Source organism: Adiantum capillus-veneris, chromosome 8 (assembly GCF_014529385.1).
Source record: "Adiantum capillus-veneris isolate H3 chromosome 8, ASM1452938v2, whole genome shotgun sequence".
Lineage (NCBI taxonomy): Eukaryota > Viridiplantae > Streptophyta > Polypodiopsida > Polypodiales > Pteridaceae > Adiantum > Adiantum capillus-veneris.
In genome coordinates, this window is record NC_140938.1 from 89,928,184 (window position 1) to 89,943,883 (window position 15,700).

Sequence of the window (15,700 nt, forward strand, 5' to 3'; positions counted from 1 at the left end):
AAATTGTGAACCAAAAGACTTAAATTGCTTAGGTTTGCATTGGCATGTATGGAAAATACAGGGCATCTTCAAAAGCAACACATGTGCCTTGCATATATCTAGACAAAGAGGCATCCTATGAGCCAACAAACCGATGCCCTGAGGGGTGGGGCCTTGACTCGTGCAGAGAGAGAGAGAGAGAGAGAGAGAGAGAGAGAGAGAGAGAGAGAGAGAGAGAGAGAGAGAGAGAGAGAGAGAGAGAGAGAGAGAGAGAGACTCAGCCACCTCAACGAGGTGCTTCGGCGAGAGAGAGAGAGAGAGAGAGAGCTCTATTACCTGCACAAGCATGCGCATGAGAGAGAGAGAGAGAGAGAGAGAGAGAGAGAGAGAGAGAGAGAAGAAGAAGAAGAAGAAGAAGAAACGCATGGCATCCACGTGCCTTGCCTTCCCCCTTCTCACTCCTCCTATTCCCACCCTTCCCTTTAATTACCTTTCGTTTTCCCTTGTGAGCTATTGAGCCCATTTTCTGATTTAATATGATTGGGTACCCCCTACTCGCATCGCAATTTCATGAAATGTTTTTTTTTTTCCATCTTTGTATTGTATAAAAAATGGGCCCAAATAATAACCTACCAATAGCGACAAGGCCAATCAAGCATGACTAGTTCTCTCTCGTCGGGGAAAATGTTATTACTGCATGATCCAAGCAAAAGCAAAGCAAAAGAGAAGATATTTCTCAGAGATCAGGCTTGTGATGCGAGCGCTCGATCAGTTCTTCACATTTCGAGCTTGCCATAGCCTTCTACACATCTCCATAGTCCTGCCGTTTCTCCATCTGCTTGCATTTCTTTTTAGCTTTATGTCACCACCTCCGAAAAACGCTTCGCAGATTCTTCAATCGCGTATTTAGGGTTAGGGTTTATATTATAGACTTATTTTGGAACCATGAGTAGCGAGGATCAGTGCACGGACTACAGTGATTACGATGGAGATAGCGGGTCCGATGTTTATTGTGCTGATGATGACGAGGGAGAGTCTCGCCATGATGATGCAGATGAACTTTGCCACAAGGTAAAATATCGAGCTTTCTACTTCTTTTTTGAATCATCAGCCCCTTATGTGATCAGAGTTTTTTCTTAATTTCACGCAGGTCATCACAAAAGATTCTTTGCTTTCCGCACAGGTATTCTACTTTCGCATGCCTCAAATTCTATGTGCCCACTTCACCCTTCTAGCAAAGCATTCATAGTCATTTAGCGATCATGTTAATGCATGATCAAATGGATATTCTGTACTCATGAATGCTAACAACATGTCATGTATTTGTTTTTCAAGTAATTCTTGATTGTGGACATGGTTTGGAAATATATGTGCGGAAAAAGAGCTTAAACTTATACTTCTTCCCTTGATCAGATCAACGACCTTCAGAAAGTAGCTGACATGCTTGGCATTAGACAGAAACATGCACGGACCTTGCTCATCCATGAGCGTTGGAATTATGAAAGGCTCTGTGAAAATTTGGCTGAAAAGGGGAGAGAGAAGTTGTTTTTGGAAGCTGGATTGTCATTGGAGGTTTCTGCAGCTCCACGCAAGCATCATATTTCTCGCTCTTTTATGTGTGAGACTTGTTTTGAAGACGTTTCGCCAAAGCATGCTACTACTATGGATTGTGGGCACACTTTCTGTAATGAATGTGAGACTTTTTCCAGATGTCTGTGTCCATGCTTTTTTTTATGAAGTCATGGAAACTCAAGTATCAGCAGGCTGTTCAGTTGTCTTATTGAGCCTCATTATTGCATTTCTTAAATTTTCCTAAGAAGGTTATCTGCTACAGGTTGGACTAGTCACTTTGTAGTGAAGATCGAGGAAGGCCAGAGCAGACGCATTAGGTGCATGGCACATAATTGCAGGGCAATCTGTGATGAAGATGACATAAAGGAGCTCGTTTCTCGAACACATCCAGAGGTGGCTACAAAGTTCTCACGACATCTGCTGGAGTCTTACATTGAAGACAATGGCAAAGTCAAATGGTGTCCTAGTGTCCCTCATTGTGGCAGTGCTATACGTGTCGAAGGGGATCCCTTTTGTGAAGTGGAGTGTTTGTGCGGGCAGCAATTTTGTTTCAACTGCACAGCAGAAGCACATTCTCCTTGCTCCTGTGTGATGTGGGAGTTGTGGGACAAGAAGTGCAAGGATGAATCAGAGACAGTTAATTGGTTAACGGTTCACACAAAGCTGTGCCCAAAGTGTCATAAACCTGTTGAGAAGAATGGTGGCTGCAACTTAGTTGGATGCATTTGCGGCCAAGCGTTTTGGTAAGCTTTGCGAAAATCTATGTTTTTTGCTCTTGGTGCTTTTATAATTCTGCAACTTCTTTCTTTGGGCAGACCGAGTCAATTTAACAAAAAATGCGGGTTTGATTCATGAACAGTTGGCTTTGCGGGGCAGCGACTGGCAGAGAACATAATTGGTCCAGCATTGAAGGCCACAGCTGTGGCCGTTATAAGGAAGATAGGGAGAAAGAGGCAGCAAGGGCTGAGCGAGATCTGAAGCGATATATGCATTATCATTCCAGATGGCAAGGACATATTGAATCGCTAAAACTTGAAGCAAAACAGAAAAAGGTTGTTCAAGACAAGATTGCTAAACTTGAGGAAAGCGAGTCCCAAGTGAAGGACTACAGTTGGCTCACAGTTGGACTGAAGCGTCTCTTTAGAGCTAGAAGGGCTCTGTCTTTTTCATATCCATTTGCATACTTCATGTTTGGAAATGATCTGTTCAAGGATGAGATTTCACCGACAGAGTGTGAAATTTGCCAGAACCTGTTCGAAAATCAACAGCAACAATTAGAGGTGAACATAGAGCGACTCTCTAAGACCATTGAGACTCCATTTGAGTTCAATGTAGATGACAGCAGAGTTGCAGAAATAAGATTACATATTATTAACTTGAGTTCTGTAACAGATAATCTTTGCAGAAAAATGTAAGTAAATTTTGGCCATCATTTTCATTTTGGATGTCTTTTGTTGTGTCAGGTTGAATGTTTGTCATTTAACCTTCCCACCATTTGTATGCAGGTATGAATGCATTGAGAATGAATTATTGGCGAAGTTGCAATTGACAACCCATCACATCTCAAAATATACATCAAGAGGGGCTGTTAAAGCCACTGAGATTGCGAGAGCAGATGGGGATATTCCATCAGCATCAGGTTTGGGAAGCTCTTAGACACTCCCTTATGCAAGCTTTAATGTAAAGGCACCTTTTTATTGGTGCGGTTAAGTACTTATGCAAGTAAATATGACTCTTAAATCTTGTTTTATGGAAAGGTGGTTTTTGGTTTTCAACGCTAGTGTTTTTGCAACCAATCCCATTGTTGTGATCTTGGTTCCTCAGAATCTTCAACAAAATCATCCTTTCCAGGTGTGCTAAAAGGGAATATACCTTTGAACTGTGCAATCATTATCCGATACACAACATAACACCAATAGTCAGGGAAGAGTAAAGGAACCGGCTTGGGGGACTGCAACAAGCCCATGACGAACACTCGGGCTGATCTGTAACATGCGAGAAAGCTGGACAAAAAAACGTGAGGAAAGAACCTGCTATACTTGCCAACCATGGCCAGATCTGCACGTGAAGGACTGCCCCTAAGGTTGGAGCTCTCCAAAGGGATGTATGCAAGAAACATCCAAATGTTGCTAAGTAGGGGAGTAGGAACTAGATGTCCCACTAACTGTCGACACTACGTGCAAACTTGTCAACCAAAGGATCTCGACAAATCTCCTCTCGAATCATCAAGAAAAGCGCCCATAGAAGGTTACAAACCCGTCCCATACTGGTGCTGACAAGCTCACAAGAGATTGTAAACCTGTCTTGGTACTGACAAGCTCACAATTAGTCTAAGGAATGACCAAATCTGTAGGGCCACACTACCACCCAGGAAGAGAGAACATGGAGATAGGAGAAGTACACACTCCAACAAAACCTCCTTTAACAGTTGTCATTGTCGGCTAAGCATCTGGCACCACATGCTTCACCTCTAAACCTCATCCAAGGAAGTCGGTTGATCAATCAAGAAGTGGTTTTGGAGATAGAAACATCCCCCTTTGCCAGTCAAAGCCAAGTCCAACACGTGCACTAGAACATGCACTTGAAATGTTGCAGATGAATAAGAGTCAACTTAAGCGGGAACTGGAACTTGCATCCTTAGATGGCCAATGAAAAATCAAAGAGCATCCTCTCCTCCAAGAAGGAAAGAGGTCTTGCTCTATCGTCCATAATCCACAATTTGGAACAAAAGTGCAAATGAATCATCAACCTGCCTCCCATCGGATAAGTAGCTCCGTCGACAATTCCAAGAAAGACGTGCATTTGCAAAAGGCACAACAAATCTGATAATTCTTTATCCATCTCCTCGAAGAAAAGACAGCCTTAGAAACCTGCTCCAGAAGTGTTGAAGAAGATCCTATTGTTGTCCAAACACTTCTCTAAAGAAGAAGCTGGAAATGAATAGCTTCCCCTTTGGAGCAACAATTGCACGCTTGCTCTCCTTGCACGAAGGCATGGTGACATGACTCCATCTAGGAAAACCAAAGCAATCCAGCACTGCTACACATCTTGAAACCTCCACCGGGTTCCCCTCGGTGAAGAGAGGTCGTTATAAACAAGGGTAAAGATAGGGAGTCGAAGAGGAGGGTCCATTTCCTCCACATCCCAAATTTGTCCCAAACTGGAGAAAAACCGGTAAAAAACAGCAAGCGTGTTCTCTCTCAATCAAGCGCAAAACGGCACTTGATCAACCAAATCCGAGCATCAAAGGTGGTCCTGTCATCGAGGGCTGTGATACCATGTGAATGGTGGCTGTGGAGGATGCAATGAAGGCAAGAACTGGCTTGTGATCCTGTGGACACCTCGACTCCGATCTAGATTACTTGCAATGCCACATACATGAACAAGGCACGTATGGAGAACAAAGATCACTTAGGTAGAGAGAGAGAGAGAGAGAGAGAGAGAGAGAGAGAGAGAGAGAGAAATGAAATGAAATGAAATGTTATATTAACGTCTTCAAAAGGCCAAAATGACCTAAGAGACCAATCAGTTACAAAATAGTGAATCTAATACCATGTCTGGGTACAAAAGAACTAGAAGTGGAACAAAATACTACTACTACTACTACAATCTAAAACTACGTGGGTGTAGCAGCTGATACAATAGGTACCCGGTAAACTGGATGTAACAGTGTGAGAAACAAAGATGGAAGAAATGGTGAGGATCCATCCTCATCTGCACTCTGGATGTCGAGAGAGTATGGCTCGAATCTTCTGTTGTAGTCTCCGTCGATGCTGTGTAGCTCCTCTCCTCAGTCGCGGTCGTCTGTATCTCTGTAGCTCCAATGCTCGGTCGATGAGAGTGCCAGTAGTGGTCGAATGAGTGTGGGACGAGCTCTGCAGTGGTGGCTGCTCCTCTGGCTGTCCCATATCTAGTGAAAAGAAATCTGTAATGTGTCTCTGGGACTGCCTCTCTCTAGCTCTCCCCAGTAAAGTGTCTCTATACCTGTGTAACTCAAGTAGATATAGTCCAAGACATCTCTGATCCTCATAACTCATGACCCTAGATAGAGGACCAAAACCCTCTCTGAATAAGCAGTGGAAACGCCCCCGTATCTCATAGAACACTGTGCAATGACATATGTAGTGCAACTCTGTCTCTGGCTCTCTCTGGCATAATCGGCATATCCTGCTGTCTGCTGGTATCCCTCTGAATCTACCGGTCTCAATCTCGAGCTGATGTGAGGATGTGCGTATCTGACCAATGGCACAACGCAAACCATGAGACATATGTGTGTCCATGTAGCTGGGTCGAATCACAAACCCATCTCCTGTGAGGTGGAGAAGATGCTCTCTATAGAAAGCCATCTTTGTGCTCAACTCCTGAGGCGGCTCTATCCATGTCCTCCTAGTGTCGAGCTGGATCAGGTCCTGACGAATGAGTCTAGTGATCTCCACCCGTGTAAGAGACAGCGAGGGTGCCTGAAGAGAATACTGGAAAGGGGGCAACCTGTCCATGGTGAAGCCATGCGTCTGAAACCATGAAGTCATCTGTGCATACCAGCATGAAGTGTCCCCCTGTAGAGCTAACTGTCTGGAAGACTCAAGGGCCAATCTAGCATATCTGTCTCTAGTAGTATCCCATAGGCTGTGCACAAAGGACACTGATCTGGTAAGCGCCTCAATCTCCATGGGGGGGGCAGCTAGCTCTGCTCGAATGATCGCGTGAGGTACGGAGGCCTTGGCTCTAATCAATCGGGAGATCATAGATACCAAGGGCCTCTCCATACCTCTCCAACCATCCTGGCCTACAGAAGGTCCCCATACCTGTACCCCATACATCATAGCTGAGGCTACTAAAGTATCAAAGAGCCATAACTTTGTCCGAGGTTCCTGGAACTGAACCTGCGAACACATCCTCTCCAAGCCTCCCAAGGCCGCATAAGCTCTGGTCAGTCTAGTCTTTGCTGCTCTCCCCAAAGAAAACCTCGGCCCAGTGAAGACTATCCCAAGGTAAGTGTATGCATCTGTATACTCCACAATCTCTTGACCATACGTGAAGGTCGGTGCCGATCTCCTGATCCACGTTGATAATAAGATGCTCATATATGGGACCAAGGGTGGTCCGACATAGAACTGGGATAGACCCTAGGTACACACAACTGACATTGCCAATTGCTCCCGCACACAAGACCACTGACACGTTCTCAAAATGGAAATCAAATCGGAAGATGATGTTCTTGTGACTTCGACTCGAATCTTCCGATTGAGAGAGATTTGCATCCCTCCAGGCTAGCCATCGTATGGTTGTTCTCTAGAGGGAGGTACATCCCTCCTCTCCTAGACCTGCACCATTGAAGGAGTGCTTTGCCATTGCCTGAGATCGCATAGGCAAGGGGTGTCCTAGAGACAAACGCAAGGTTGGATCTGCTGCCCACACGTGCAAGCTGCCCATTGCTCATGCCAAAAAACGCTAGCTTGCACCCCACAAAAAACGCTAGGGGACCAGTTGTGAAAAACGCCAAGCATCTGTGGCAAAGGGCTACCCATAAGGGCGCCCTAGTGGGCTGAAGTGCAATGCTCTAGAGGTATCCCCCTGGGCCCTTATATAGGCCCATCCCATCTATAAGCTGTCCGATCGAGCCTCTGAGCTACACGAACAGGAAAAAAGACCCCAATAATAGGGGGTTCACCCAAAAGGGGAAGCTACTGGCTCAAAGGGCGATAGGATAGCAAGGGAAAAAATCTTCAAGGCAAGAAGAGCCTATATGGCCATGGAATTGAGCCAAAACCCCGAGCTGAACACGGATAAACACAACCCGACATGACAAAACCACCTCATACTGGCCGGGCACTGTCAGAAAGTGATGACATGGCATGACCTAAAGGACGGACTCCGGACATAGAGGGGTCTGAACCCTACTGAGAGACCAACTTGCAAAACCTAAATGAGAGGCCTAAAATTAAAGGATATAAATATTATAAGTTGTTCTAATGGATGGGGTCTTGTCCGATGGGGATAAAGGGACACAAGGCTAAAATTGACGTGGAGGGCTGATGACGTCGCAGATCATCCTCTTGTATTGGGAACCCATTGTATCAGTGGTCACACATACCCCGCACAGTTAAAGCTAGTAGCACTTCTAGATTCATTTTCTTATCTCGTTTTTTGTACGCAGACGTGGTATTAGATTGACCCGTTTGTAACGGATTGGTCTCATAGGTCATTTTGGCCTTTTCCAGGCATTAATATATCATTTTATTTCATCTCTGTGTGTGTGTGTGTGTGTGTGTGTCTAACGGCCTCTATTGACAGTATTAACGGCCTCGGTTAACAGCAGTTCTGTAACAGACTTGGACACTCTAAGTCGAGAATCTACCGCGACACCACAAATAATCACTTCAAAACAGTTCATAGTTCACAATTGATTCGACACTGGCCTGACGGAGCTCTGTGCCTAGAGATATTGGCCCCAAAGACTGGCGCCCCTTTCGGTATTTCTTTTTGTATTAATCTGCAACTCAAAGTACAAGCGAGTAGCTGGGACTCCAGAGCCCAAAAGCTGAAAATCAAAAGCTTTGTGAAAAGCATGTTCCATCTTTGCTCTCTCTCGCAAGCTCTCTTGAGCCTAGAATAAAAGCAAAAGCAAAATAGCTCTCTCTCTCTCTCTCTCTCTCTCTCTCTCTCTCTCTCTCTCTCTCTCTCTCTCTCTCTCTCTCTCTCTCTCTCTCCTCCTGCGTTGCGTAAAATAAAGCAATGTCCAAAAGCTGTGCCAAAAGTTGCCGCAAATTGCGCCGCGGTTGCTGGCATCCTACAGCTGCCACGTGGAAAATTCTCTGCGATTTCCGCGGCTGCTGTACAGCCAGCCACGTCAGCATTTTAGAAGATTTCCGGGGGTTCCCACATGACAGCCACGTCATCAATGCCTTTGCCAGAGAGTGTACTGGGTTACCACGTCATCAATTTGTGACATACCCCCCTTGAAAGCATTGTAATCGCCCTCGATTACGCCTGCAAAACAGACAGAAGCCATAAACTGCATTAGCAGACACTGGCTGTTAGTACCGACGCACTAGGAACACACATCTAGCACATGTATCAACAAATTGTCACATCACACGACATCATAGGACATCACTTGACATCAGAGGACATTACATGACAAATCACATTCAACATTCATTCGGATCTCAAACCATGATTTATCGGCAATGCAATTAGCAATCGCATCTAGATCCACTCATGACCTCATAGATGCCCGATTGACTAATCCCTATTGCAACCATATCTATCGAGATCATTCAGATCAAAATGCTGCACTCATTTCGTCTATCAGTTCCTGCACTTAAACAAGTCAAGAACAAATCAGTTTCATATAATCTGGACTTCCATTTCATAAAGTCATACAGCAGAATACTGTCAGCTCTCAGTATCCCTGAAGCTCAAAGAGACATCAGTGACTCTAGTATTCAAAAATCGAGGCATCTGTTGACAAAGGAGCGGAGTAACTCCCCTCTTGTGCAACCCATTGCACCACATCTCCGGCTAAGCTGAATTTGGGGTTCCATTTGGAGTAGACTATGCTAAACCAAAAGCTTCAAGGTAAAGTTTCTCAATCTGAGGAGTATCTGCTAGGTCCTCCTCCTCCATCCACTTTTCATCCAAAGCAGGATAGTTCTTGAATTTAACCAAGAACCGCCTTCTTACTTTACCCTTATTCTTTCTGTCCTTATGTTCCAATATCTGTTCAGGAACAAGGATCTCCTCGTTTTCTTCCACTTCGGGTTGCTCATTAGGCTCCCCATCTTCGGGCACATCATCTTTAAAAGGTTTCAAGAGACTCACATGAAATGCATTGTGAATCCTCGAAGTGTCAGGCAGTTTCAGTTAGAAGGGGACATCATTGATCTTTTCGGAGATCTGGAAAGGTCTGTAGTATCTCATACTAAGCTTTGGAAAAAGCCTCTCCTTTCCCTTCTTCTTTCTTAGGCGTGCCTTCTCAAAACGTAAGAGCACTCAATTATCCTCTTTCAATTTCAAATCGCGACGATGGCGATCCCCTACCTTTTTTGGTCTTTCCTGAGATTTCTGCAAAGCCTCGCGGACCTTGGCAAAAGCCGTGTCTAAATCGCCCGTGTACTCATTAGCTTCAAAAATCTTATCTTTCGTGCTTAGGAAGGGTGGAACCTTCGCAGCTCATGCAATAATCTCAAATGGCGCCCTCCATGTTGAAGAGTGTATCCCATTGAGTCTTCTGATCCGAGATATAAGACTTCAGTAAATCTAAAACCACTGAATTGGCAATCTCAGATTGCCTGTCAGTCCGCGGATGGAAAGATGACGAGAACTGCAACCGCGTGCTAATGTTCTCCCAAATTGCCTTCCAAAACAAACTTGTAAATCAGGGGTCCCTGTCGGAGACAATCGTCTCAGGCATGCCATGTAATCTGAAAATCTGGGCCACAAACAGTCTTGCTAAGCGATCTGGCTTGACTATTTTCTTCACTAGAATGAAATGAGCCTGTTTGTTAAATCTTTCAATAACAGTCCAGATACCATCGTGACCACTTTGTGTTCTCGGGAGATTAAAAATGAAATCCATTGCAATACTTTCCTAGGGGCGGGTGGGTATGGACAAAGGCTGTAACAATCCTTGTGCTTTATGCCTGTCAAACTTGACCTTCTAGCATACCAAGCAACTGCGCACAAACTCATCCACATCCTTCCCGAGTCTCGGCCAAAAGAAATATCTCTCTATCCCTTTCAAGGTGGTAGCAATGCCGCGGTGACCCGTAAAAGGTGGACAGTGGCCTTCGGTTATAACCTTTTCCCTCAACGACTGTGTAACGCACAACATGGTTTTCCTCATCAAGTAGCCATCCCGAATGGAATATCCCGCTGTCACAAAGTGACGACGTGGCTGTCAAAAACCCTAATTCTCTTGAAACCCTAACCCTACAAATAGAAACCCTAATTCTGATGAAACCCTAATTCTGTTGAAACCCTAACTCTAAAATCAGAAACCCTAATTTTGCCCAGAATCCTAATTTTGTTGAAACCCTAACCCTAAAATGAGAAACCCTAATTCTGATGAAACCTAACCCTAAAATCAGAAACCCTGATTCTGCCCTTACCCTAACCTTGATTTGCTGACGTGGCGGGCTGACACGTGGCCTGCTCTACGGACACCAGTGCGATTTATGGAAAGGTAGGCAGATTTTTGGCATTGCTTTTGCTTTTGCGTGGGCTGTTTTTGATTTCAGCTTTTGGCATTGCTTTTCCACACGCAATGAGAAAAGAGAGAAAGCCTCTTTGCTTTATTTCATTTAAGCAAGAGAGAGAGAGAGAAGAAAAGCCTCTTTGCGTTATCAAAAGAAAGAGAGAGAAAGAACTTTTGCTTTATTTTTCAAAGCTTTTACTTAAGCTTTTGATTTTCAGCTTTTGGTGCTTTGCTTTTGGCAACCCTTGTACTCTTTAAATAAGTGGGTAGGCCACTCACAACTCAGAGCATCTGGACGTAGAGTCTGAGTGTGAGCGCCTGTCCGCACTCTTGTACTTTGAACTCAAATTAATACAAAAAGAAATACCGAAAGAGGCGCTAGTCTCTGGGGCCAATATCTCTAGGTACAGAACTCCGTCGGGCCAGTGTCGAATTAAATTGTGAACTATGAACTGTTTTGAAGTAGTTATTTGGTGCTGTCGTGGTAGATTCTTGACTTGGAGTGTCCAAGTCTGTTACAATGGTATCAGTGCACGGCTGATTTCTCTTCTACGGGAAATCCAATCCCTAAATTATTTTCCGCGGCACCTATGGCTTCAGGCAAAGATCGGTTGACTCCTCTGTATCCGGAGATGCGGGAAGGGATCGCAACGAAGATTCACCCGAGGAGTATGCCCGTCTCGGTCTACTAAGGCGGAGCTCGAAGAGATGGAACGTCAATGATTGATCGGCTACACAACAAAGATGATGCTCAATTTTGGAAAGGACCCAAAATTTGCAAAATATATGAGCGAGACTTCTTTCTAGGAGGTGCATGCGCAGTGGCAGAAAACCACACCACCACCCCCAAAACTCGCTCTCAAGAAACCTTTTGCTCACAAGAAGTATTCAGAGAAGGAATTAGAAGAGGTGGTTGATGCACGGATTGCTCAACTTTTTGATGCGCAAAACACAGCTAAAAAGCACGGCAAAAAGCAGAAGAAAGGCACTGACTTCCCGGGTTATTTGGGTCGTCACTTGACATTTGAAAAGGCAAAGAAACAGAAGAAGCGTGTTTGATTTGAAGGAGTACTCAGTTCTTCTTCTTCTTCTTCTTTTGATAGTTCTTTTAGCTCATCTGACTCAAGCGAAGAAGACCGAAAAGGCAAAAAGCGAAGCAAAAAGCAACGCTTCTGAAAGGGCAAGAAAAGGGCAAAGAAGTCTAAATCTCGCCCCGCAAGTGACAGTTCTACAGAGGACTCGTCTAAAGACAGTTCAGACTCTGATGACAACAACTTTTATGCAAAGAAGAAGAATTTTACCAAGGTTGCATCCGTACGTACGTATGGATCATATCCGTACCGTACAAACGTACCGTACCGTACGGTACGTGCGGATAGGTAGTGTACACGTGTTTTTTTAATAAAAAAAATTTAAGCCCTATTTTAGGCGTTGGGAACTATTATCGCAAAACGTCTTCTGCGGATGATTATTGAGCGCTTCTGGTTAGAACCTGCAGGTACTATGCAAGGTGCAGTTGACCAGTGAGTGCTGCTCTCTTGCAGGTGATCCGTAAGATATCTATGTATTCATGATTCACTATATATTTATTTTGATGCTCTTAGTTTTGTGACCATGGCAGCAAACATTTGATACTATTTGTTTATAGACATTGATCAATGGTTAGCTAATCTCAGCTTTGCATTTTCATTGTTCGGTTAGAGTCGTGGACTCCAGTTTTTGGCATTTGTAACGGTGTACTGTTGATTTGCTAGTCTTTATTTGAAGTCTTGGTGAATACATAAGTAAATGTATGAAGTTCCCCCTGTTTTAGGCTTTGTAAAAAAAAGAACGAATGTTTACGTGCCTAAAAACTCAATCCATTCTGTACTACGTATCTTACGTACCGAATTTGTACCCTAAAAACTCAATCCATTCTGTACTACGTATCTTACGTACCGAATTTGTACCGAACACTACGTACCTAACTACCTTGATTTTTACAAAGCCAACCAGTATGACTCTCTAGAAGACAAAAGCAAGAAAGTCCGAGAGTTTAAGGAAGGTGGACAATCAATTAAATTTGACACGTTTTCTGGTTATAGAGATGCTTCAAAGGCTTTGTCTTTTGTACAACAGTTTGTCATCGCTTTCGCGGGAGGGCGTTACTCAGAGCACTCTAAGATTCGGAGAGCTGCCTCTTACTTTAAGGAGAATGCTCGAACTTGGTGGTCCACGCTTCTATAAGCAAGACTGCACCAGTTAAATGGCTGAAATTCAAGAGGCTTTTTATTTCTTCTTGGTTGACTCAAGAGTATGAACGCTATATACGAACTGCTTGGAACCATCTTCGGATGACCAAGAAAGATACAGTGGACGCTTATTGCGAGAGATTCTGGAGCTCTTTTCTACCCGCCTCTTCATTTAAGAAGATCTCGTTCAAGGAACAGATTGAGCGGTATACCTTGGCTCTACCTACAGAGATCCGAGATCACTGCTTGGAACAGAAGTCGGCTTCTATTTAGGAGTTGATGAGACATGCAAAACGGGGTTTTGCCATCCACTTTGGCAGTCTGACTCACCCCACCGATGAGATCATGACACAAAGAGCTAAACAAACTTCGACAAATGAAAGTAGAAAGAGAAAGAGCAACCGAGAAAAGAAGGATGCACGACCCAAGCTTACTCCTCAGGAGCGGGCTCGCTACATAAAGGAGGGGAAGTGCTTTGAATGCGGAGAAATTGGGCATATCTCCGCGAAGTGCCCTAGCAAGGCACTGAATGAACAGGATGAAGAAAGGCCAAAAAGTTCTAAAGTAGCTGAGAGACGTGGCAGAAAAGGCAGATAAAATGCAGAACTGGTACCACATCGCGTGGGGCCTGAACCGAATCAAATGAATGAAAGTACAAACTTTGCTGCTTTTGGGGCAAAGTGAGATCAGGAAGCTCTTTTGAAGGAGCCAAGGCCAACTTCTTGAATTGGCAGCTCGATTTGGAATTACGTCCGATAGGCTGAGGCCACAGGTGGAGGTAGTTTGAGTGGCACCCGGACGGGATGTTGCCATTACACCGAGCATTGGCAAACTTTGTTTGCAATGACAGGGGTGTTTAAGGCACGAGGAGTGTTGGGTTTGGAAGCAATGGACTCAAGGTGGCTTGAAGATGAAGGCAGCCATAGCTTAGACAATTAGAGAGAGAAGTACACACTTTAGTAAAGGTGGACTCAATACACAAAAAAGGCTAGAAATACTTTTAGCATAGTGTAATATACAACATAGTGTTGGGCTTTATTTATGCACAAAGCTAGAGTGGCTATCCGGCTGATAACTCTGCATGTGGCCCTTCTTGGAAGCTTACAACTTATAGGGCAAATGCCAATAGCAAATAGTATGCACATGTAGAGGTGTTTCCCACAGTTGGAGCAAGAGGACATGCCTATCTCAACAATCCTCCTCTTAGGCAGGCATGGACTATACTGAATGAAGCTGAATCGAGACCTAAAGCCACACATGCTAATGGTCACACAGACCGAGGTAGTCACACAGACTAAAGTCACACAGATTGAGTGGTCTCATCATATGGTGTCACACAGACCAAGAAATCCTCCCCTTAAACAAAGAAGGTGGAAGACCATCCATATTTACAGTACATCAATATACTTGCAAAAGTAGTTGGGGGCGGCACACACATGGAAACAATTCTCTTCCTGTTGAGCTGCATCTCCATCCTTTTCTGCTGCAAGATTGACTCTATTTTTGTTGCTTCCTTGGCACTTTGATGGTGGATGACCTTTGATGCCGCAATTGCTACAATATTTGTTCTTGTAGCAGTCCTTGGAAAAGTGTCCAGGCTTGCCACATTCATAACACTTCTTGTTATTGAATCTAGGTGATGATGATGATGCCCTAGATGATGATGATGTAAAATAAGCTCCTCCCACTGATTCAGATTTCTTCTTATTTTTCTTTTCTTCTTCATGGATTGTCCCTGTAACATATTGCATAGAAGGCATGGGTTCCTTTTGCTCTAAGACTGTTACTATGTTGTCAAAACTTTCAGGTAGAGCACTCAGCAGCACAGCGACTTGATCTTCTTTCGGGACTTGGCATTGAATGTAAGTGAGCTGCGTGATTATGCTCATTAGTCTGTTAACGAGGCTTGAAACATCCTCCTTTTGAAGCATAGTAAGTTTGTAAAGATTTTTCTTTAAGCTAATCTTACTTTGCTTTTGTTTAGCACCAAAGTTATGTTCCAGAGTATCCCATGCTTGGATTGCAGTGGTGCAACGATCTGTAAAGTGCACATAATTATCGTGGAGTGATGTGATAATTATGCCGAGTGCTTGTTCATCTTTAGCTTGTGCTTGTGCGATTTGGGCCCTAGTGAGAGTGCCTTCAGCAAAAGTGGATGGTTCGCTTACTCTCGGTTTTACAACAGACCATAACTGGCTTTTCATAAGGTATCCACGTAGCTTTGTCTGCCATGTATGGAAACCGTCCATTAAATTTTTATATCCCTTTTTCTCCCATGGTGCAAATGGTTATACGCACGAAGGGACTTGGTCTTACTAGTAGAGAGACTCTCTATGGCAGTGTCTTGCCCTGTATACAACGATTGAAAGCCGAAATTGTGAAGTCACTCTTCACGTGTGTGAAGCCCCTCTTCACAAGTGGTGATTAAATTACGTGTGTGGAAGTGTGCATGTGCCTTGGAAAATCACGCTTTGAAGTTCGAACAGCTTAGAAGCTTGAACGAATACAAATCGTTCATAAAATATTGACTATGTTGAGCTTGGTGACAATGTCGAGCTTGGCTGTCACTTCGAGTGTGCGTAAACTTGCGGGTTTTAATCAACAAAAAAATTATAATGGGAGCTTTGCAAATTGTTGGAGTTGTGTAGTATGTTGGTGTGAAGCTCCACTAGCCAATCAAAGGCTCAAAAGGCTACTATAATTCAAAAAAAGGCATTAT

The 15,700-nt window shown here is 44.1% G+C and overlaps 1 protein-coding gene across 1 annotated transcript in view; it reads left to right on the forward strand.

Annotated features, from left to right (window-relative positions):
- Positions 1–645: 645 nt before the first annotated feature.
- Positions 646–15,700, forward strand: part of ARI2 (RING/U-box superfamily protein) — a 29,447-nt gene continuing 14,392 nt past the window's right edge. Inside the window, exons 1-6 of the mRNA XM_086518185.1 lie at positions 646–1,050; positions 1,130–1,162; positions 1,393–1,672; positions 1,814–2,294; positions 2,411–2,962; positions 3,057–3,190. Of these exons, the coding sequence (XP_086374311.1) occupies positions 925–1,050; positions 1,130–1,162; positions 1,393–1,672; positions 1,814–2,294; positions 2,411–2,962; positions 3,057–3,190 (1,606 nt within the window). The 5' untranslated portion in view covers positions 646–924. The remainder of the gene's footprint in view (positions 1,051–1,129; positions 1,163–1,392; positions 1,673–1,813; positions 2,295–2,410; positions 2,963–3,056; positions 3,191–15,700) is intronic.